Genomic DNA, 25,709 nt, shown 5'->3' on the forward strand with positions numbered 1-25,709 from the left:
TAACAATTTTAGTATCTTAAATAGGTTAGTAATAAAAAGTTTATAATTACGTTTGTAATTTTGGTGTAGTTCGAGATTAAGATTTTCAGTTTAAGACTTTGGAAAAGGTTTTCTACGTTTTACAACCTCCTCCGTAATTCAATTTTTAAATTCATATGCAATCTGTCGTTTAATTAAGCTAATTGCCCCTCGTGAAAATTAGTAATAAGATCATGTAAGGAAACATCTGGAACGTTTTTATGTTGTCAAATGAATGCATCCGAAGAATACATTCCCAGGATTAGGTAGCGTGCGTAATGTTTATATGCTGTTTTTAGGAAATTAGATTTTGTTAGAAGTGATTAGTGAATTAGATTAGGTTTAATATCGTGAGTGGTGATATTTGTTCCGACGACGATTGTGCTAGAAATAGTATCATAGGCTTGTCGCGTGAAATTGTTCGTAGTTGACTAGTTAAGAATCCATCAAGGTTATGCTTAAATGAACCTAGATTTGTAGTTGTGTTATTCAACACTCTCATTAACAGAACGTTCTCTGATCATTCTACATTTCTCAATTATCTTATTCTCAATTAAAAACAAGGTGACATTTTTGGAATGTCAGAAAGTCACAAGAGCAATCTTTTCTTTGTTCGTATCGATTTCCAAAGAATGAGATATTCAACTAGCGAGAAAGTAACGTCAGTCTGTGCTGGTTTTCTGATCTTTCGTTAGTTGTCGATTTTTGGTCAAAAAGTTGAATGAAATCGAATCCATCGCAGTTTACAAGATTGCAATATCACGGAAAAATCAAGAAATTACAAGTTTTAAATCAATACCTAGGAAGCTCAGATTGACGATTAATCAAGACTGTTTTCAGAGATTAAACTTGCTTGAGATTAATTAAAATTTAGTAATTTACTCGACTCTATCGAAAAACGTAGACTTTACTAATTATTACTATTACTAGTACTTAACATTTCCTCTTTGTCTCAAATTTGTGCTAATCAAAAAATCGTTAATCTCAACAATTGGAGATACTCAGATATACTATATATATATAGTATATTAATATCCCTGAATCTTTCTCTTTCTCTCCTTCGGGGATATTGTAACGAAGCTATCAGATACACCATCAGTCCCAAACCAGTATAATACCGAATACGATTAAATAGCTATTAATTATAGATAGCACGTAGCCAGCCTATTGAATCTGATGGAATGTCAATCATATTGTAATATCTGATGAGTATTTCCCTGAACATATAGTATCCATCAAACTAGTACTCATCAATAAACTCCAAATTAAATTAATCAGCTTAAATTAACCAGCTTCAGGAAGAATGTTACGCTGTACAAATATTGTTCGTAGTTACAAAATGTGACTATAAGACGATTAGTTTTCTTTTCTCCATTCTATAATTGTCGACAACTATCTCCTTTCAAAAATGAAACAAAGTTGTTTCGACGTCGGCGATATGATCTTTCACTTCCACTAGCGCGGTCAGCATTACGGGTTTTTCAGTTCCTGGCCTGAACTCTTATTGTTTTTGGTTTTAAAAAATTCTGAAAAAGTTCTGAGATACTCGTTACAATTCCTAATTTATTATACGGGTAGTACCTCGGTCAAATGTTTAAACCTTTTTACAATAAAACTAAACATTTGTCGGAAAGTTACGAAACAATGGGAATTTGTTTGAAGGTACACGGTTTTGTACTAAGCAAATATTTAAGGAAGTTATCGTAGTGTTCTACCCACAAGACTATGATCTTTCGAAAAACAGATAAAGAAATTATCCAGCCCTTGGAGAAGTATGTAATTTCGAGTCCTAAATTTTCGAGACTTCTCAGTGGATTACCTATCATTGGCAAATGACTCGAGATCTTATCTCAAACGTATGTAAAACATAGGAGCCACGCGATACACCTACACGATCACGTTTAAGTCATTATACATATCACAATAAAAAAATTCACTTACTTAGGAAAAATCTAACACGTACGGAAATATGGGTCGCTGAAAGCATCATTTTATGAGCTCATTTTACCCTCGTCGTATTCAGAGCTAAATTGAACGAAGCAAACAGTGTTTGGACAATCGTAATCTTATGGCATTTTCAGGTGCAGAAATCGCAAGGTCCGAAAGCTTCGCTTCCGAGAAATTGAGCAATAAAAATCCCGTCTGCACCTCAGCCGCCCATATTACCGCTGGATGATTAATAATACGAACATTCTTAGATTTCAAATCGAAGCAAGAAACTTCGATCAAATACGATCTTCTACCCGCATAAGAAATCAAAGTTTTAATTATAGAATGTTAACTATCGGAAATTCGTCGTCTATATATATACATTCTTATCCTTACTTGGAATTGCTCTTCGAGCAACGACGCATAACCTCGAGACGATCATCGAACCGATCCTGAGAAATTTATTCTCAACGCCTGAAAGTTTGCCAACGAAGTCGACGACGAGCGATTTCTCAAACAGCGCAAACAAGCCGGATTACGGAAAGATGGAGAAGGCTCGAAGGAAAGTAAAGTGGAAATGCTGAAAGAAGGGCCGTCCTGGGATTCGCGGAGGCTCCTTTATCGCCCTCGTATCGTCCTTCGAATATTCGCAACTTCGTCGAACAAAGGGAACGTCTCGGTGTCTTGCACGAACGATCACCGCGAGAATAAACGTCTAATTAACCTAAAAGTTATCCGACCGCCGCTCGCTCTCCCTTGTCTCCTTTTTACGCGATGCAAAATTTATCGGCAGGCTTAACTGTCTCAACTCCATTTCACGTTCCATCGACTCCCTTACTTTTATGCGCAACGTCGTCCCATCATTTGGAACGTTCCACTTTTGCGCGAGCCTCTCCTTCGTGTAATTGCGACATTGAAATATTGCGACAGCAGTTTCGATTTGTATCATTGATCGGGATTACGGCGACTGATTTATAGAAAAACAAAGACGTCAAACTGTCTGTTCGAAAACTGCTAAAGTTGTTATTGAGATATTTATTACACAATGGGATTGTCAGTTTCTTTGTAAGAAGATCAAAATCGATCATGTTCGACGACGGAGATGAAAATTGACAAATTTTAATTACCATCGAGAAAAATATTGTACGTCCGTAGAAATTTGAAAAAAAGTACTTAGATACTTGTGTTACTGACGTATAATGTATCTCTGAATGACATCCTCTCTACGTTTGATACAAATTTTATTTCGCAGAACGATATTTATAAACCGATATGAATCTCATTTTACATTTACGATATTTTCTTTTTTTTTTTTTTTTTTTGTGCTGATCATTCCTTGAAAATAAATAATCAACTCACGTTTCGTGATTGCAATTTACATCTTCTGTGTTCTATCCGATACACAATTTTTAATTAGAACTCTTTGAACGAGACGAAAGGTTCGCTAAAAACGACGATAAAAAAACGCCATCGCTCTGGCAAGGGACGAATGAAAGGAACGATTCCCTTGTGCCCATTTAATTGTGCCAGACGAAAAAAATAAAGAAAAAGAGGGATAATGTAAATGCTAAAGAGGCGACTTTTGCCGGACCACTTTAGGGTTGTATAATCCTCGAGTATTCTAGCGTTTCGAGGGTGGCTTTTAATAGTTCTCGCCTATTTTGGTTATCTCAATGACCCTCCAGTCAACGAAGCGTTCTTCAAACGAGACTATCCCACGAGAAACAGAATTTGTCGAAAGAAAAATATTAATTAAACGTAAAAACTTATCGAAACGAAAATTAATGAAATTGATAAACTGCAGAGACGTTAATTTTTAATTAATTTCAAAATATCAGTGTTGAAAGGGAAATATTGTTTAAACATAGAGAGAGATTAATGAAATAAGAAGAAAAGTTCATTTTCAAATTGCTCCAAAACTTTCTTTATTTCCTTTAAACTATACTACCGATACTTCTTCTTAGAGAAGAACTAACATTAACTTCATATGAATTTACTAGAGATTTATTTATCTCTGAATTTAATTGTGGGTATTTACCTATTAAATTAATTATAACTCGATTAATTGCATTTATATTAATTTGGATAATACGAGAAAAAGTATAATTCTACGGGATAATAATTAAATAATTTTAATTAGACGTGAGCGTTTCTACACGTTCCATGTAAGCAATTAAATAAGGAAAATTACGTCTGAAAGAAGTTTATGGTATTTAAATGTTTCGTAATGACGAACCATGCGATGTAATCAATAATAATTAACATTTCGATATTTTTTCTCGGTTTGCTATATTTTAATGAAGTCAATATGATAATTATAGCGCCTGGAAGGTTGTAACAAAGTTATTCTCTATTATTTCCCGGAATTTTCGCTAGTAATCTATCATAAAATGCTATTGTCATTCGTCGATTGAATATAATACAAAATTTCATTTACTGTATTATTAGATATCATTGTATGTGTATATATTTTATTACATTGTATGTGTATGTGTATTTATACACGTGTAGTATTTATTGTAACGGCGCTTAAAGCCTAGTACAATCTATGTTTACATAAGTGCACGTTTAATAGGATTTCATTTGCGTTTTAACACGTGGGCTGTATCTATAACACAGTGTTTCCAATATCGTTTGTTATATTAATATACATCAATGTATACTGATATACACAAATAACTATGCCACGTTATTTATCGTATGAAATATATTTTACATTATATAAATATTGAAGGTACATAAATAAGTTGTCTTCTCGAGTGCTGTGTTTCATTAATTCAATAATTTCCACTAATTTGTTGAACAATGTCTTCATTAAATTATTTACTAAAACAGAAAATAATCCTACATGTAACAAGAGAATACTTCTACTTTTCTCTCTCTCTCTCTCTTTCTCTCTCTCCATATTTAAATACCATTTTACTCAACATTCATCTCATAATTACATTTTGTCTTGCAAAGTAGTACGAACGTTCTATACATAGATTCCTTTAAACAGAATTATGCATGCATAGGCGAAGGACATAAAATAGGACTGCGCCTTCGATATTTCATCTTTCCTCGTCAAGTTAGTCAATATTTCGTCTGTTTGTAAATTATAAACCAATTAACATCGTTAATCCGAGGAATTCTGAAAAATTGATCGAGTTACAAACGAAATTTCGTTCGCTTTAATTAACGCGAAAGTCGCTTAAGAGCCTGATTATTCGAAAATCGTAAAACCGCATTATTTCCCTTATATTTCGTATTCCAGGATATTTCCATATTCCATCTGCTGGTAACCTCAGCTTTTAATAATGCCGCGGATCGTATTTCGTTTCATTCCCTGAGATCCATCCCTATAATTACTTGCAGGCTTAAAATAATATGAAATCTGTAAGGATAGAACGTAGCCGGAGTAATCAAATACTTTCGATTTGATAAAGAGAAATTTTCGCTTATCGACTAGAGGAATTTGCTGAACTATTCGAACAGTAATTTCGTTATCTTAGAATTATTAAAAAGTATTCGTAGCTTTTACCGTTTAGTAGACGGGTATACGTTTAGAGCGATGTTTGGGCAAATTGCAGAAAGTTTTGATTAAATAATTACGTTAGTACTATAGCTGGATGGAAAATTCACTGGAAGAAGTACGCGCTTGATTATTAAAATACTCTGCTTTCGTACAGAGGTTGATAATTGACCGAAATTACCGGGGAAACAGTTAGTTCGTCAAAATTTCACCTTAGGATATACCTTTAGGATAATGAGCCAAATGAAACAGCAAAAAGTTATGTAGAATGTTTGCAGGCATTGCGAAAAAGATAATGAGTTTATAATTACAGGATGATCTCAGGTTTCCTGGTGCATACGCCGTTGAAGGAATTTCATCGAAAATATCTACATTTTAACAATTTTTAAATAACATATACAACGTGTAAAACAACGTAGCATGTCTGTTTAACAGCTACAATGGAAAATCCAGTGCACGTGTTCGCTAAAAGTGAACAAAAAATTCAAATTATAAAAAATCCGATGAAACAATGGCGGGACAAAATTGCACGCTCAGGCAATCCCGAAACAACTTTTGTTACCAGAAAAATTAATTGGAAGAGAGTAGAAAGATTTTACATTGAAGATAGTGGTAGACAAAACGTTATAAATAATTCATTGCTCGTACTTGAACCAGCAATCTTGACCTAGATATATTTATTATCTTTCTAGAAGAACAATTATACAAAATAACTTTGTCTTACGATTGGAAGCTGTTTGTTTAACGATACTGTTTATTATTACACTTATTATCTTCTTTGTTTTTCTAGAATCCGGAATTATAAATAAATAACAAACGGTAGTTCATGAATTTAATCAGTTTAAAGTCTGAATAGAGGGAGGATTACTGAAAAGCGCTGTAGAAATAAAATTTCGTATTTGGATTAAAAGGTAGAACGACTTGTTAAAACTAATTACTACGTACAACTTGTTCCATCGATAAGAGTTTCTCGACGAAAAGCTTTTGGAAAACTACATGAAACTCTACGTAAATAAGAGAAATAAATATTTATGTATCTCATAAAAGAATAAAAATTGCTACAATTAAAAACATACTTCCCTGTGGAAATCGATCGATATTAATTAAAGGATTACACTTGAAAGCTATTTATCGGCCCTTTTAGCCCGATCACTTTGCTTTGCTGAATAAAAGAAGAAAAAATTGCTAAAAAAAAAGATTGGCATATTACTTCTCCTAAGTCCACTTTGATTAATAAGATGGTTCGGAAACGATGCATCGCAGCACGTATCGCAATAATAACTATACAGCTATAATTATTATAACTGGAAATTCGCAAATTTTTAGATAAATGTCTCAGACATATCAATCTTTCCACTAGAAAAGTTTCATAATTTTCCGAACGTTCCTGGCCACTAGATAACGACAACGTGGCTATTGAAATATTCGTTTTTGGCTATTGCACTTCCTAGCAATTTGTAGTCGCAGATAGACTTAGAAGTAACTTAAAAGTGCAATCAATGTCGTTTATCCTAATAGTATGAAACGTTTCTTTCGTCATTTAATTATGAGTTTTGTTAGATGAAGTTCGTTTCCTTCGTCCCCTGGAAAATCACCTTCTCGCAGTTGCGTTACTGTCGCTCTGGAACGACGATGTTCAAACGTGACAAGGTATTCGATCGTGAAGAGAAGACGCAAAAAGGACCCGGTGCAGACGAATAATAATAATAATCTGGACGAATAATGTCGGTGTTTTGCGGCGCGAACGCGTACCAAGATATTCTCAGTTTATCCGACCTCCGACTCGCTCGCGACTGTGTTCCATTAATTATCTCGATAATTAACAATGCGATTGCGTTTCGAGATCAATTACAGCAATGACCTCCTCCATATCAAACAGCCGGTAAGCAGATTGAATCCAATCGTGGCAGATTACAACTAAATAGCACGGTTTGAATGTGAGCGAAATCTCTGCACACATGTTGAACATGGTGCGCGTAGAAGAAAGGAAAGGGGAGGAAGACAGCCAGCTACGTAATTGTTCGAAAAATTCGAACTAATTATTCGTGCTTGATTCGCAATTGTTCTACGAAGAAATGAAACATTCACCGTGGTAAATTGAACCGTATGACATTACGCCTTTTGTGTCTCGTATATTTAACGTCTTCCTTAAATTTATAAACGTTCTAAATTCAGGGTACTTAATCATCTCGACAGAGACTTTCCCTATGAAATAAAATTTGTGGAAACTGGTTTTAGAAGTAACAGCGAAATGAAAATAATAGGAAATACTATTAAATTCGTTCGTGAAATAGCTTCGCATGTAGTTTGATTGACCGGTTTATCAATTGTCTGCTTCAATTATCTGCTTCAAAACGAATATCTCTGGTTATCGACTGCGAGTGTATCGTACATTTATGGCGTACTCTTTGTTTTCATTTATTGAACGATGGAAAAGTAATAACGCGTATATAATGAATACAAATTGCAAACGTTAGCCTTTCACGTCGCAGCCGTCGAAAGGCTGACGCTTGGTATGAAATTCGCCGGGTAGAATGTTACGAAAATTTACATTTTCCGCGTGACGATCGAGTATCTATCAGCCCCTGGAAACGCGTCATCAACGTCTGTGACGTGGGCGGGATTTTATTTCGCAATTTGTAGATCCACGTTCACACCAGCGATACAGCAATCAGTCGACACGCATCGATAAGGTGCAACGTAGTATGTATTTTCAAATCAAATTTTTCAGCCACCGTGAAGTATTTAAAGAAGACGTAGTGATTGTGATCATAGACGCGCAAACGCTGCAAAAAATATTTCTACATACTCTTATTCTTCGACGAAGCGTTTTTTTTTTTTCCATCAAGTTTCACATTTCATTTTCATAATATTTTACGTTTTTAATGTGAACGCCTGCAAAGCAAATCGGCATCCTCATTTTCCAACGAAGCGTTTCTATCATGTACGTTTCATTTACGTAATATCAAATTTCTGTAATCATGTGAATCAGGGCTACGAAACGATATGAAACTCAATATGCCTGGAGTTAATTAATTAGTATATATAAATGCTATAATAAATAGCATTCTTCGCTTTGTATTAAAAAATGTGCGTATTTTCAAGCCTGACTGCGTGTGACTATACGAATAAAATCTGAAATTGAGCTTCCGATTAAATTTATTTATCGATATTATAGAACGCACCGTAATCGCTCAGATATATTCTCAACGTATTATTTTTCTGATCAAACATAATCAATCAGTCAATCGGACGACTAAAATTATTTCAAATTGCCGTACGATTCATTTCCTATTTAATTTATTAAACGTGGAAGGAGATGAACGCGTTACGTGAAAAGAGTTCGCCTATCGAGGACAAAGTAAATGAAGCAAAAAATTAGAAATATCGATATTTTTATCACGACATTTACCCGAATAATTGACGATAATTGATAAATACAATTAGTTTATACCTTCCGTTTTAACCGTTATTTAACATGAAACGAAGCGCTGCTACCAAAAAAAAAAAAAAAAAAAAAAGGAAACATTGTTCTACATAAGGAGAATCCGACATAGGGTCGTTCACCGCTCCTCTCTCTTTTCTTCTCCTGTGTTTCTTATTTTTGTCCGATTTTGCTCCATCGTAAAATCCGAAATAACGTTATAAGTTGCATTAAAAATCGTAATTCAACGACCGATCGTATACGATGGCATCGTGAGAAACAAAAGGAGAATCTCGCGAGAGCAAACTAGAGTGGAAGAAGAGAAACCTTGCCGTTTAATCGACGAGTTTTCCAACGAACTCGCGTCGTAAAGGTGAAAATAACGAAATGGCGGGAGGCCACGGGAACGGAGCAAAGGAGAATACGTCGTGTGGCAAAAGAAAACTGTCCTCGACAATGGGGTTGGACTTTATTTCATTTGGTAAATTCGATGAGAAAGACTGTAATGAAGAGAGCGAGCATCGCCGAAAAGTAGGTTAGCTAGTTGCGTCGAAGGAGACGAGGAACCTGTACGAAATTGCAAATATCTGTCGGGCTTCGGGAGCAAATTTTTCAATGGGATTCCTTTCTTCCCCTATACAAATTGAGTCGGGTATCTCGCGGGATCCGATATCGGCCTTTCCTCGATAATTTCTCGTTGAATTAACATTATTGCAACGCCCTCGGCAACTTGTTCCTTGTTATCATCTTTTCGTGCAATACGGTCGTTGGAGATATCGCGAGACGTTCTACCATTTGGTGGAGATAAGTAAAAAGTCTGAGAAGTAATTTCCTCGAAGGTAAAATAACCTTCGAACGAAGAAGATATCGAGATCCATTTTATATTTTTCTGGTTTTCAAAAACGAACGGAGAGCTGTTTGGCTGACGTAGCTGCGTTTTCTTTCCAGTCGAATCATCGTGAATAATTTGTTGAAAGACACGACGAGATAAAAGATTTTGATCGATAGTTGCGCTATTAATATTGATTTTCTAATTAATTTCAGTAGGAGTGTATAAATTACCATCGTTCGGAGTTTCAAAATGTAGTAAACGTGTCTCTGAAACTATTGACAGAGTTTCGGCAAGATTGACCTTTAACTCATTTTGTTGTTCGTCTTCGTCGAATAGAGTTTCAACCAGAATTTCTAATCTATTTTATCATCAAAAATACTTGCAACTATTTAACACGATATCGTAGCATGAAGGATTGACACAGCTATAATAACAATCGATAGCATGGTACGCAATCTATCAATAGATATACCCATCCTGTGATAAAGCAAAATTAACATCGCAAGCCACTCTCAAGCATACAAATATTTCTAAATGTTCCATAATATTCCAAAACGTATGATGTATTCCTGCTAAAAGAATATGCAGACTACATCTTCCTACTAGCACTGTACATTTTCGAATATAAAGAATACCTGTCAACCTGTCGAGTTTTAATAATCTTAAACGAGGGAATCTCTCGAAAAAAAAACACGAAATAAAATAGATTGCGTAAAACGAAAGCAACTAAAGCATTCCTTTCATACGTAACGATCATCTCTCTCTCTTTTTGGCTTTGAAAATCAGTCTATCAAAAAAGTACTCGGTTTATTCCATCTTGAAAGCGGCTGCAACTAACGGTTACAGTAGCCAACCGCGCAAACTGACTGTTACAAAGCGTTGTCGACACATCGCGTTCATCGTGCGGAGGCACGTATCAGCGTTTCCTCCGTTCCAGAGAGCACAAATTCCGAAACTCTCATCGCACGTTGGAACAAAAGAAAGAACGCGGAGCCTGCGACCGCGGAAAACGGGAACAACGGCCATGAGCGGGCGGTGCATTCGCGACAGAAACTATGCACATTCGAATTACAAATGCATCTCGCACGTCGGCCAACGCTGAATGAATTGTACTTGTCGGTCGTGTAATTTCGAGCAAATTACTCTGGCTTTGAACGAAACCGAAAAGAAAGGAGAAAAAAGAGAGGAGAAAGGCAAAAAGGAAAAGGGAGAAACAAGTAGAGAAGAGGAAGAAGGGAGAAGAAACTCGCAAGGGGGAGAGGAAGTCCGTCGTTTCGCGATTGTCCCCGGGTTCTCACTTTCCCGCTCGACGCCACGTTTCTTTCTTTTTTCCACTCGTTTAAATGCGACCCGACAGTAATTAAGTAAAAAACGAGCACGCTATTTACGCGGATTTGTTTCGTTTGCGCGCGTTGGCCGCACGACGCGTCGCAGCGTCTCGCTTCTCGTTGCTTTCGTTTCAACGAGACTCGTCGAAATACAGCTATTACAACGGAGATAACGAACCAGCGAGAAGAAGGCGTTACAGCGTAATGGCGATAGTTGCAGCCTCGAGCTCGTAAAACCAACCTGTTTTACGCGTATTGTCTTAGAAGAATTTTTAATTTATTCGTTGATCTTTGCTTGACTGTGTTTCGCTGACGGAGGAAAACTGCAAGTTGATTGCCGATTGTACGCAAATAATTCGCGCAATGCGCTCTATAAAAGTTTGATTATCTAAAATCTATTTTCCATATTAAACTTTTGTAATTTTTTTTTAGAATTCTTTTCGCCTAGTTTTCAACTACGTTGAAATCACTCGTAATTGAACGTATCTCGAGGGTTTACCGTGAAGCGAGACTTTTTCAAATGAAAGTTCTAATCGATATTTCGATACATGGTGCTCGGTACGCTGCGCGTTACATTAACGAAGAGTAACCGATTTTTTCGATAGTACACGGTTATACGAGGAAAAAGATATTCGTGCGTTGAACAGATTGGAAAATAATTTACAAATTTTGTGTAGGGTAATTGGATTAGAAGAAGTGGCGTTTCAAATGAACCATTGAAAGACGGTAATATCGTTGTTACGTTCGAAACACGCAACGACCATAAGGCCGGAAAACTCGCCATTATTTTCCATAAGACCGAAAATCTTGCCGTTAGAAAATGTGCGGCCTTGAGGTCCATGAAACACCGTTGCACCTAATATAACGTTACCCTCGTAATATCTCCCTGCACCTATTACATGTTACCTTCGTAATGATTCTTCGTCGTCCACTTCTGACAGCTTATCAATATCATTTACTCTCACGTAAGGCCGACTCTGTATAAATATTTATTATGTTCGTGCAACAGACAGTACAATTTTTATACGACCAACTATTTCCTACCACGCCTTTCAAATATTCGCCGTACGTGTCATCCAGTCGGAATTTTCTATATTAACGTGTAATAACGTATAATCTCCATTTGCGTGGGATGAAGATTTCATTCGAGAAAACAGCGTTTCGTACGCACCAACGTAATATTATCATGTTGTTAGGGGAGGGAAAATAAGAAAGGAAAGCGTCGCGTTTTCTTCACAAAGACACGAAATTAGTCGTCTGGTTAAGAATAGCAGCGTGAAACTTACCGTCTCGTATCACGCCGCTTCCCAGCTGCCTCCATTTGCTGAAGGTAGTGCCGCCTTCATCCGGCGTAACCGATCCGGTTGTTCCGGAATCTGGTTGCGTCGTCACCATCTACGACAGAAAATAGCATTCACCGTAAGGACAGCCTTTAAAACGAAGCTCGGTCGCCGCGAGTTGCGCGACTCTCGCTGGATTATTATAACCGCAGGTAGGTAATGAACGTAATCGAAGCTCTACCACTCGTAACAGCGATAACTGCGAGGAACATGGTCGATTTCTAAGAACTTAGGATGCTTTCTCTTCCGTCGCGTGTCACGATCTTCGTTACAAATATCGCTGGCTTGGTGGAATTTACGAGCGCGATGAGCGGTTCTCTACGTGATATGATTTTTCAATTGCAACGGTATGGCAATACGGATACTTACGAAGTCTGTCTGTGAATAGAGGATAATTTTACACGCCCATTCATAAGTATTAGGATATCTACGGTTCTCGCGCACAACGTGATAATTAACCTGGATTTTCGGAGAAATGGAGGAGGTTATTTTCGTGTAAGATTATGAATCAAATCAAAAGCAGATAATACAGTAGTATAAATTTGGAAAATCTATTTACAGGAATTACAGGAAAACATTAAATTATTAATTATATGCTGGCTGAACAGTGTTGAGTCAAAAGGACGTATCTGCAACGTTCGCTCGAAGCAAAGCAATGCTGCCAGGTAGCGTAAAGTTAGTTTACACGTATGTGTATTAAATAACAAAACCGTATGTGCGTTGAAACCGAAAATATAGCGGTTTGTATTTCGGGTTTACGTGAAATCGATGCCTGGTTGTTAAATAGTAAAATACTGATTTTTCTCAAAACCATCGTTCGAACGGATTTGTCTATTTGAATTAACACGGTAGGATGTTTCGATAGAGAAAATTCGTAGTAAAGCACAGTGGCTATATTTATCACAGAATATTTATCACAGTATTCCCGTATTAATCCTAGAAAAGTTAAGGGAAGGTGAAAAACTGTCCACAGAATTCGAAACGTTAATGAACTTTCGAAAACCTTAAACATCGTAGGATTAATTAATTAGTTGTAATTGCAAGTGTATTCAATTTCGCATCGTTTGTCAGTACGTACTTTCATACGAGCCGTTTAATGCAAAAGTGATGTAAGTGAAGAAAGTTGATTACCGGATAATGAAGGGGCAAAGTAAAAATTTTGTAAAGCTTCGGGTTCGCGATCCTCGCTTATTCTGCTATCCGCCGAGAAACTAACGAAGATATATTTCCGCGACTTCTGCGCAAAACAGAACGAAGGTTGCCCCAGCAAATAGGCAAAAGATTGACTTACACCACTTTTGCATTAAACGGCTCACATATACATACAGTATATTCGCACATATCCTTATTTTCCACGAACGCGTCTTTTCATCAAGTTCTACGTTTCGTTCCCGTTGTTTCAAACTTTGTACGCTATTTTTGTACAAACCATATGTCTTCCTATCTCGTATACCTGAAAGAATCAAACGATTCCAATCCGCCTCTGTATAAAGAAAAATACCTATCCAAAATAGAATCTGTAGATCGGCGAGAATATACATCGATCGATCAGTTACAAATCAGCCCACGATTTCTTTTTATTCGTTGTTTATTAAAGAAGCCCAGTCTCGATTGGATAGCTCTTTCGCTCGATCGAAAATATCACACGCGAACGTACAAATAAAACGGCGACAGGCTGTTAGACGACTTCCTTCCCAGCATGGATATATCCCGAAGCGGCGAAAGCGTAGCCAGTTGAAAAGTCAAACACTCTGGCGACCTATATTTACAGTAACTTTTCCTCTGCCATTATCACGGCAAATAGAAAACGCTTATAAAGTATAGTCTAACACCACTGTCAAACGAAGGTTTGAACGGGAGGTCAATATTTTTGTCGACCTAACGATTATCTCGGGTTCGTGGACGTTCGTTCTTTTTTTAAGGTCGCACGATCCACGCGGAGATTGACTTCTCGACCCTCGATAACTCGATGGTATTCGCTGCATCGCGGTTGAATAAAATTGAACATCACACAGACCGAGAGCCGATCTAATAATCGGAATGTAAATCGTTTCTTTGGCATGTTACCAGCCATTTTCTTCCGCTCTTCGTTTCCATATCTCTCTGCCTGATCTTCGATTCTCTATCCCAAATATTCAGGTAGCATGTACGCTACGTCTCGTATACAACGCCAGCCATAAATCGAACTGCGTCAGACGGAAAATACTTCCACTTGACTGCGTGTTTATCCATCGTGTGTTTCTCATTTGTTTGTAAATATAAATACACGTACCCATTCCATTGTTCACAGGAATTTTTTAATAATTTTCGGTCATGTTCTTTTAATCGGAGAAACAATTTCTCGGATAAATGAGATTTAAAGGGGCTACCTCGTTTAAGAGATTGAAGAGAGCTGTCTCTTTCTGAAGATTAGTAACGATATTCCGTTAGCAAGGCAAAAGAACGTAGCAAACGATAAACAAGAGTGAAATAACCGATAAATGGCACGAAACACAAAAAACAACTGCAGAAATACTGATTTAAAGAGGAATTGTAATTTGTCGCTAGAGAAAGACTGGGAAGACAGATTCGAAGACAGACAAAAACAAACGTTTGACACATACGCGTGTAATAATATACGATGAATATTTTATATTTCTTTTCATACGAAACACAATCGTAGTTTTAGTCTGTTGAAGAAATTACTTCAAGAAAATCTCTACACCTTTTCTTTTGTATATCCGTGACCTGGAGACCGCTGTTACGAAGAGAATAGAATTTAGTGAAAGAAATGAAAATTCGAAATGAGAAGAGATCCATATTATTGTGCCTTTGAATATAAATTTTGTTTTGCATTACAAAGTCTAAAAACAAAGGAGCTATAAGTAGATTTCTATTGCTGTCTCTTGTGGCCTTCAGCTAAAGCTACGAGGTTAATTAACTTTTTGGTAATATCCTTTGCTGTAAATATATGAACGTGCTCTCTATCATCCTTCTTCCTATTTTATTGTAACACTATAAGAGTGAGAATCTGCATCAGCATACATTAATACTTATACCTATACTTATTTCAATATATTTTTCCATTACAAATTCATCCACTCGTTCCTCTATCAGTCAACCTGAACACAGTCGTTGCATCACAATTCGACTATTCGTCGTTCTTTTTCTTTCTTTTCTGTTTTCTGCGAGTAATTAATTTTTATAATCGAAGCCCTGCTGTACTATTACGAAAGCCTGTAACACGTGTTCCATGATCTTGAACAACGTGATTACAATGGATCGTACTGTACACTGGTCTCTGATACATGCATACAAATTTACAGAGGCGGAACGCCAGCGTGTTCTGTCCTTCGCCCTTCGATCCACGAACAGAATAGAACGCAGGCTCGGCTTTTGGGAGGATTCCAAAGAGGCCAAGAGGAACGCGCGCTATCGTAATCCGAGTGAGCGATGGAATCCCGGAATGCAAATTCAACGGGGAATATTAAACGGCCGATATTCTACAGTGGCCTTCTGGTAATGCACAGCCGACGCTCGGCTCGGCCATATGGCGTGCCACGAGCTTTTGTTAGGCAGCCGGAAAACGAAAATGCGGTCAAACCGTGACCGAATCGAAACGTGTATACATACTGCGTGCATATGTCGAATAACGCGGGTTCGCGCGTTTCTCTACGCTACCCAAGTAGTACGAGTCGCTAAATGGCGCGGCCTTTCGCGCTGACGATTTCAATCGACAAAATTTTTATGCATCCCATTGTAACGCTTGCACTTTTTTGTCCTTTTTCGAGATTGCGTAGCCGTACAAAAGCACGTGTATGAATTGTTAACGAGAAAATTGTAGAATGAATGGACGTCACTGGAGATCGAAAATCGGACTACCTTTGAACGATTTGGCGGTACAAAGTGGATATAGGCGGACTTTTCTAAGAGTAACAGACGTCGAAATGAATATGCTTGCGGTCTTGTCGCCAGTTATAAAATTAGTTTATCCAAAGATTATAATTTATGTGCTTTTATCATCGAAATGGCCAGAGTATTTAAATTCACGGCTGATAATACAGAACGAAAGTAACGAGTAAAATCTTCTGTTTACAGAGACTAAATTCTTTTCTACAAGGAGATAGATATCTCTCTCGATAAATGTAAATTGCAATCTTAAATTAATATGTCAACGTGCAAATGATAAATTTTATAAAGTGAGAAATTCTCAAGTTTTACTCTTTTATTACTTTTTATCAGAACTAATCGCGAATTAAATATTTCCCCTGCCGCTTCAAAATCACATGCAAATATTTTCTTGGTTCCCTACATTTTCCGGTTTCTATAATTAAAAGAAACAAAAAGATAAGGAAAGATTCTCAAAAATTGATTAAATTTCCATCGTATTTATTACAAGAAGAAACATGGAGAAAATGTATTTGTATATTAAACTGATAAGTATATCTGCCGATCTTTTGACATTTGCACAAGAACAGGCGAAATAGCGGGGAAGCAAATTGTGCGTGAAACGCAATTCATTAGCGTTGGATCCGTGACAAATTCAACGCAACCCTCGTGAATCTTTCGCGAAACAAGCCGTTGCTTGGTGAAACTCAATCTGGAAATCCACGGTTTTGATCAAACAAACCCGGATATCAGTTACTAACACAAAGCACCGCTTTTGTTGAGATTGCTCCCATTCGTTCGGCCAAAATTCCTTTATTCAATTTATTTGTTGCTCTCTCCCGGTACAACCAGACGAATCTAACAAGTGGAAACTATTAGAGAACCACTTATTCCGAAATTAAACGGCTTTATCTCCTTCCAAACACTTTAAACATAGCATAACAACGTTACGATGAAGCACGATTTACATTCTCTTTCCGCAAATAGAGAATCAGCTTACAAACGATAAAGATTAAGCAGTAGATTTTTCTCTTTCCTTCTGCAAGCTATTTTGAACGATGTTTCATACAGTGGTGGCTAACATTTTCTGCGTTCTCTTGGATAGATAATAACAAACTGTGGTCCATTAGTAGAATTAAAGAGTCCCTTTGACTGCACGAAAGTAAAGTCTGTAGAAGGAATTAGGGTCAAAAAGTGGGAGACGTGCAGGCATTTGTAAGATATCTCCAATTGTCCATAAACCCATTGTAATACGAGATTTCTACGGTTGCGACCAATTAGGTCAATCAGAGGCAGCAATGGAGAATGCTTTAATCGAAGATTCTACGTACAATCATAGAATGATAGATGGAAATCGACGTACTGCGTTGTTATTGCCGTTCTGTTTGGTCACGTATTACATTTGAGAATTCACTTTTGCTCGGCTCAGTAGTACACACAAACATACAGATATTATCTTGAGACAATTAACGAATAATTAATTTTATTATCTTGTATTATTTTTTCGGACGCATATCGTCCAAGTATTAATTCGTTTCAGATATAAATAAAAGCATACAATAGAAATTCGTTTAAATTCGTTTAATTAAAACGTTCATCGTATTTCATATGAATTGTTCGAAACTGGAAAGTCGATTCGGAAACATATAGGAAATTATTTTACTCGATAAATCAGTACACAAACAATCGACATGATCAAAGAATAATGAAGGTGTATTGTTTGCTTTCAGCAGACGACTTTTGAATTTTATAATAGATAAACAAGATAGTTAAACAATTACCTGTTACATTTATACCATCGGTATTTTAGAAATTATTCATGCACACGAGTTATATATAAACAGATGACTGCCCGAAGTTCTACGTTATTAAATATACAATATTTATTTCATTCCTGATATTTTATTCATTCTCCAGACGCGAGATGTTTCAATTTATTCATCTAATCTGCTATTGACTTTATAAAGCTATTATTGCAGCACAATAACGTGGTATAAAATAAGATATCAGCATCGTATTTTTCCACCAGCCGTATATTCAGCATTATTAAAGCCATTTTTATACATGGTAATATGAGAAGCTAATTGAAGAATTTAGAAGAGTTTATAACAGTCATAAAAATGGATTAAATTTCTAATTAAGACTGTGACTAAAGTTCAAACTAATAAATTTTGCGAAAATTAGTCCTCTCACAGGAATGTACAATGATACATTTTTATTCGCCAAACTACCATGCCAGGAGTAATAAAATTTAATTCCTACTTTTAATTCCAACATTTGCAATTAATTTCTGTGAAAAGTTACGCTGTTCTAAAACACACAACATAAATATACGCACAGAGACAACTTTATTATGCAAATAGCCATAACTTTTTGATACGAACGAACGATATTATAAAGCAAACGATACCCTGTATTGTTCGAAAGATTTCCAGAGGAACATTCGTTACTCGATATTGTCTGCATTATCTCCCTTCTGTAAATCGAATGTCAACTTTTCGTCGTATCATTCACCAACAGGTATAAAGATCCAACGCGAAACATTTTTCATCGCAAGGAGTTTTCCTCCCGGACCTTCTTTCCCCAAGTACCCAATCCAACCGTCTACTCAGCGAAACGAATCTCTGAGTTATTTATGCAGTAGCCTCTTTTCCTTTCCTCGCCTTTTATCGCCAGAGACAAAATCAAATAGAAATTTTCACCGTCTCAATGCCACTGTAGCAACGTCGCGAAAGTACAAAGGATTAATAATTTTTAAAAGTCTAAATTGACAATGAGAAGGCATATGTGCGCTTCATTCGCGTCTCTTCGTCAATACGAGTCTATCGTTGTAGCTCGAAGACGTTCGATTCGTTCTATGTAAATTCCACCCTGTCCAACATATCGATCGTCAAAAACTTTCCAAACTTTCCAAACATTTGAATTTATTATCCCCCTTGACGAAAGCCAAGACTCCTCGTTCAGCTTGGTAGCGTGTTGTATCATACTTTTTACGCATCTCCAAACGTTTCGGTTGACATTTCTTACGATTTTCCTAATACTCTTTAGTACTTTTTATTAGAAATCCGGTAGCATCGATGGACTTTATTATATTCCTAGCAGGTAAATACCTAAGAAATTCAAGCTACGGGGAGTATCATCTCAGCTTGTTCGTAGAGTAACAAAATCTGACGCGACATGTAACAAATTTGATGTTAAGGAAGAACGTCCCCAAAGGCCGTGCTGGCCCTAGGAAATATAATCCAGCCGTCTTGATCTTGACACGATCTTGAAATAATGCCATTTAGTCCGTACTCGAGACGTACAGCCAGTATTATAGAGGAATATAATTCATTGTCAGTCGGTCCTAACTCACGTCAGATTGCGGTGATGCAAAGAAATAAGGCCATGTTGAAGCTCGGTCGTGTGTGTAGACGTTGTAAATCTGACGGGATCGGCTTCTAAAGAACGGGAACGTTATGGATGAAATGCTAACTGTTTGCTTGAGAATGTGTGCCTGTCTGTGTTGCGTTGCTTCTGGATCACCTCCAAAGATTTTCGTAAATTGCTACCATCAATATATTTTATTCGCTTGACAAAAAAGGCGCAATAAAACTGTCTCTTTTTATTCCCGTTGCTACGAAGACAACGGTTTTTTATCCTACCCATTTTATTAAATTTATTTATCAGCTTCTCGTGTCTCCTCGATTTAATTTAATTCGGAAGAAAAATTGTTGAAGCCAAGAAAGCGTCGAACGATTCTTAAGAGCTTATAGATATCAATTAGCACGCCATACCATGCAAATGACAAAAATATATAAAATAGTTAAAATAGTGTAATACTCTGACAATACTCGTGACATTTAATATCGCATTTAATACGCGAAACAAATTTTTTTCCTCAGATTCTGCTTCTTTAATTGTACTCATACAGATGTGTGAATTTGTATAAGAATTATCGTATGGAAATGATAATACCAAATAGTATTAATTAAGATGGAGAATATAAATGATTACCTTTTTGACGAAGGATACCACGTGCGCAGGTATCATCATGAATGTAGTGGCGTAGCCTGTCTTCGATAGGCAGAAACGGAGGAAATACTCTTTCTTTTAGCTCCCTGTTGCGCCTTCTTTGGCGTTCTGTTTTCCGGCTCGGGTTACCGGCATAAAGTTGTTCTCGTGCTAGATATCCGCTATGTTCTTCGCCGTCGTTTCACAATAAGTTGTCAATGTACCAAAAACAAGATTGCTCCAACCAAAATCGATAGAATGCCGAGCCACTTGGCTCACCCTTTGGCCAAAAAGACATTCCCATGAACTTTGACTTGTTTTACACCGGGTATCATGGAAAATCTCCCTCGGGAAATAGAACTGCAAATGATCTGAAATAAATACGATATTTTATGTTAAACACAGTAGCACACATGTAGTCAGGCTTATTTCTATCGTAGTAACTAAGATCATATTAATAGAGAAATTTAATAACAGAATCGATCGACTGTAATCGACCGATTAATAAATTGATCAAATTAAAAGCTGTTAATGTTCGCTCATTAAACTTCTCGATGCAAAGAGACACAAATGTTTCTCTGTTTTTAATCTGTCCTTGACCTATACTTCAAATAATAGCGGATTAATCTGCGATGATACTTCTAGCATTTGAGAAGAAATTATGATACTTTTAATGGTAATTAGAATCCTATCTTTAGACAGTAAAGGTTGAAATTGTTTGAAATACGTGTAACATTCGAGAAATAATCGAATTAATATGGTATTATTTAATTTAATATTGTTTCACTACTATATTGGGTACTTTACGACTAGCGTATATTGATAGCGCTGTATTTTATGTAACTTTACACTTTACGCTATTTTATGTTTAACATTCATTGAAAACCCATTTTACGTATAGCGAATACTTTTACCGATATCTGTGTTGGAAATAATTTGGATACTGTTTGAATATTTAGAATTAATGATTTCATTACTATTTTGTGATGACTGGAATTAATATCGTAGATAGTGAAATTTGTAAATATCGTTTTAAATCCACGATATCTTTATAATCTACGAAAAAATATTATCCTCTTCCGAGTCTAATGAACATAGTAAATCTGTTACTGAAATCAATGTAGCGATTACATAGCTCGTAATATCCTTAATCTTGCTTATATGCAAATATGCTTGGCTAGGTATATCTATATTTGTGCAATAATTTGTTACATTTCAATCATCGTGTGTAAACAGAAAAACATCTATATTCACATACCTATCGTTGTATTAATCGTTACGATTTACTGTAGTGATCGTAATAACAATGAAATATAAGTACGTTCGATAAAACGTTAACTTCAATGAAAATAACGTCATTGCTTTAATCGCGTGATTAAGTAAACAACAACGTCGTCAGTATATTTATCAACATAATAATATCACGAAATTTAAAATGTTGCTACTTAGAGAAAGTCGTGTGCAGAACTAACACAAAGTCACTTTACCCTCTACCATCAAGTAAACATACGAAACTATTTCACTTTAGGTTCAAACATTAATTAAGTCTATGATAAGCACTCCCTATCCGCGTCGAAAGTGACTGTTTAATAATTTACGTTGATACTGTACTGTCATCCCAGATACTTCATTCGTGCATAGTGGCATAATCACCGATGTGTCCTGAAACGACAATATTTTAACTCGCTTAAGTGCTTTGAATACGCGGAATACAGTTTCTAAAATATTACAGCAGTTTCCGGTATACTTGCTGTTATTCAAAGAAGTCCACTTAAATCAACATTTTACAGAGAATTATTCTAAAAAAAAAAAAAAAAAAATCAGGTCTACTTAGAATTTCGACATTTTTTCCTACCCAGTTAATTATCATTAAAGTGTACGAACGCGTTATTTTTTAATTGGTAGAGCTACCTCTGTACCAGAAATCTAAATTAATTATTTAAATCCCTACACAAGTTAATTCCGAGTTCAGTAAAATAAAGTTTATTTCTTAGTTATAAAATTATATCTCAGATTTTATGACGAAACGTTACGTTCATTTCAAAACTTCATCTATTCGCGTTACGTAACAATACCTAATTGCTTTCGGTCGTAGTTAAATAGCTTAGAATTAGGATTACCTAATTCTAATTATACAATCGATCGTCTATAAATGCAGCTGTGTTCTCGAGTTTCGAATGCAACGAACAAAATTCATAAAACACAGGATAATCGCAATCTGTGTATTCTCTCAGTAGGTACGTGACACAGAACGATTTCGTGTAAAGTGAAATTCGTATCTATTTTTTACTATCGCTATCAGAGCAGTGAGATATCAGACACGCATAATCGCTGTACCATGAACCATTAAATGTTTAAAAGAAAGATATATAGCATACTTCGCATTCGCTTGGTTTCATTGACAATTTCATTGTCATTTCATGTAAATCTATATTTTTTGACGACACTGAGAAAGTACGATTATCTCTACAAAGTAACCAAATATAAGCGACTCGATGCCGGAACACCAAAAAGAAGGAAAGAGTAGTACTATGTCTGAAATTGGTATAAGGCTGCAAGAGCACAGAGAACGAATTTGATGTACGTTTAGACGAGTTGAAGATATTGGAAATCGGAGCAAAGAATGGAAGATCGAAATTCAGTAGCTTTCGTAGCTTTCTTTGCGATAAACGGATGTTAAGCTGGCTTTGGAATACGTTTATTGGTACTTTCGCCATTGTCAGTCCAGCCGTTTCGACATTTCTGGTATTACAGTAATTTAAATACCGCTGGTGATTTATAATTTATAATATATATTTAATGTATATATAACTCATTATGTGCGTGTAAGATTATTATCATTATTTAATTTAACCATTTATTGATATGCGGTTAATTTACAATTGCAATATTATCAAACCATAGTTGTAAATTGTACAGCAGATATTTTTAATTTTCCTCTTTTTCTTTTTTTTTTTTTTTTGTTTGAACATTGAAGACAATTAAACTTAATAGATCTATAACGTTATAAACATCGAAAAATATATTGTATTTTTATCGTTTGAATCCTTTGTATCGTTTGCGAGGTAAGGATGACGAATAGGTACTTTATAAAAGTAGAGCCGGAAAGGATCACTTTGTACGGAAGGAAAGCTTTCGATATCTTCAAGTTATATTTCTATTCAGGAGGAATCGCGCTACGTGTTTAGCGAAGATTGCAGAGTTATCGTGTGTTATAAATTGTAGGAATCTGAGTGAAGAATCAATGTGGAACCGAAACGATTCAATTACACTTTGAGGAATGACCATTCAGGTATATTTAATCAATTCCGTAAAGTATCAGATTACATTGCGATGAAATGAGAGGATCGTGTTTTACGAGTACATAAAAGTGCTCTAAAGAGCGGAAAAATAAAACAATTTCTATCAACAACCGCAGCAATCACGTTTTTAGAACGCCAAATCGTAAAATGTTTTTACCACTAAATTTCTCGCGTGTTTAAATGGAAAAACATTTCTAAAGTATAACAATATAACGATAGACAAATTATTGATAATAACAACAAACATAATAATGAGATTAAGAAATATTAAACAATGAAGAAGTAAGCGAAGATCGAAGAGAATTATCTATAATTTTATACAATAATCATTTTTATACAAATATATTTATACGCATGATCGATACCTTTTTTTGTTTCTCCGTAATCTATACAAAAGTATTACGATACTCGTGTCATAATGAAAATTCTTAGAATATCTCCAAGTGTAAATCATCGATTTTGTCAGTACTAATGCTGACATATACATTAAATTATACATCATTCGATATCTTGCCTAATGAAATCCTTTTGTGTTTCCTACCGTGTCACAGTTATAGGTTGTCCGATTTGCATGCAACGTTTTGTATATGACTATACGTATACATGAAATATGAATATTTAATAATAATTTGAACAGTCAAAAACAATTTGTCATTTACGTGACATAATTGCACGTGGTCGTAATTCAATGGCCAGAAGCTGTACGTTTTCCTCCATCAACATCATTGTTCACCCTTATTGATCTCGATAATTAATTTTGAGCGGCGTCCAGCTTCTTGCTTCGGAACATGGAGAAAACGAATTCCACGGAGCACGCAGCGTAAGTAAGGAATTGCTAAGGAGTTGGAGCTCCTTCGTTGGGATCATTACGAGATAAACTAATATGTGCCGGACCATTATGAGCGTCATGCTTGAAATTCCACACCGCCTCCGTTTCCACCTTTATCCGGCTTCTTTCTCCCTTAGGAAGACGTCGAATCCTATCTACGCCTTTTATCCTGCTCCCTCCTCTTCCTTCGCCCCATAAAACATTTAGCGCAGAATTTTACGCAATCTTGTTTGCACCTTCGGTTAATTTGAAAGCCGAAGTACGAGTTTCGTTAATCTTGGACTTGTAACGAGAACAAAAACGGAATAACAATATTGTAAATGGGTAGCGATACTTAATTGAAAACGAAAATGGTATTAACATAATGAACGTTGTATTTTAATTCGTTATGATCTTACTTCGTTAATTTCGTTCGTTGCGCTTATATTCTCGCGATTAATTGCTATCTATTCGTTCCTGTGTTAATACTTAAATTTAATAGCTTCTGCGTCACGTTTAAAGCACCGACATGGTTATTTTCAGAGCGCGATATTTCCTTGTATTTGTTATTTCAAAAATACACAAACAGCTTTAAATTCATTAAAACTATAACAAACTTTTCTTCACTATTATTCTCTCTCTCCATTGAAAATCAACGTACGGTTCGAGGAATTGGTGAAAGCCGGTTTTTTTTAATCACGACGAAAATGACCAGAATTTTTCGAGCTCCAGCATCTCCCTAAATTTTTACGCAAATTTCGCGGCATCCAAGTTTTATTTCGCCCTGATATCGATTCGTAGCCGCGCCGTCTAAGGTATCTCGTCTGCCATCGAAATTTTTATCGATACTCCGGAAAGTTTCGTCGACGAGAGAGCAACCACGTCGAGAAGAAAATTCCACCAACCCTCGTCTCGTCTCGCTTGCGGACCGAGCTATGTCCGTCGATGAATCCGTCGAATATTCTGACGAATGCTTCGAATGTATGGATTTACATTGGGCTGGAGGCTGAATAAATTACCAAGAGTATATCAGACAGGCAGTGCAGATGTTACAAAAGACGAGGTCGTTGGAAACTACGAAAATCCGAATAGAGGCTTACTCCTATACCCTCTCAGGCATAAAATCAACTCGGTGAGAGTATTCAGTATGTCGATTACGTTCCCGAAACGACACTCGAGCGCGAGAGTGTGGTCGATCCTCTCTAATATCCTCAGCTTTAATATTTTTGTTCTGATTCGAACGAAGAGTTTCGAAGATTACGTTTACGGTTACGATTGTGGGTGTTTCAGCCGATGCGTTTGAACCGTCAGATCTGTCGTTTTTAAGTCACGGAATACTTTGTCGTTGAGAGTAATT

At 36.2% G+C, this 25,709-nt stretch overlaps 1 protein-coding gene and 1 long non-coding RNA gene across 7 annotated transcripts in view; one reads left to right on the forward strand and one right to left on the reverse strand.

Annotated features, from left to right (window-relative positions):
- The window catches only part of LOC138182714 (uncharacterized), a 142,267-nt gene that overhangs the window by 78,839 nt on the left and 37,719 nt on the right, over window positions 1–25,709 (forward strand). The gene's annotated exons all lie outside the window — the stretch shown is intronic.
- Window positions 1–25,709, reverse strand: part of Fife (regulating synaptic membrane exocytosis protein fife) — a 150,172-nt gene that overhangs the window by 76,460 nt on the left and 48,003 nt on the right. For all 6 annotated transcript variants that reach the window (XR_011173862.1, XR_011173864.1, XR_011173863.1 and 3 more), the window contains 2 exons: window positions 20,246–20,613; window positions 12,329–12,437 (listed from right to left, as the gene is read on the reverse strand). Coding sequence is in view for 3 of the 6 variants with exons in the window: in XM_069118809.1 (XP_068974910.1) it covers window positions 12,329–12,437; window positions 20,246–20,284 (148 nt within the window). In the remaining 3 variants the exon portion in view is untranslated. The remainder of the gene's footprint in view (window positions 1–12,328; window positions 12,438–20,245; window positions 20,614–25,709) is intronic.

This window comes from Bombus flavifrons, chromosome 8 (assembly GCF_040668555.2).
Source record: "Bombus flavifrons isolate JBK064 chromosome 8, iyBomFlav1_principal, whole genome shotgun sequence".
Taxonomy (NCBI): domain Eukaryota; kingdom Metazoa; phylum Arthropoda; class Insecta; order Hymenoptera; family Apidae; genus Bombus; species Bombus flavifrons.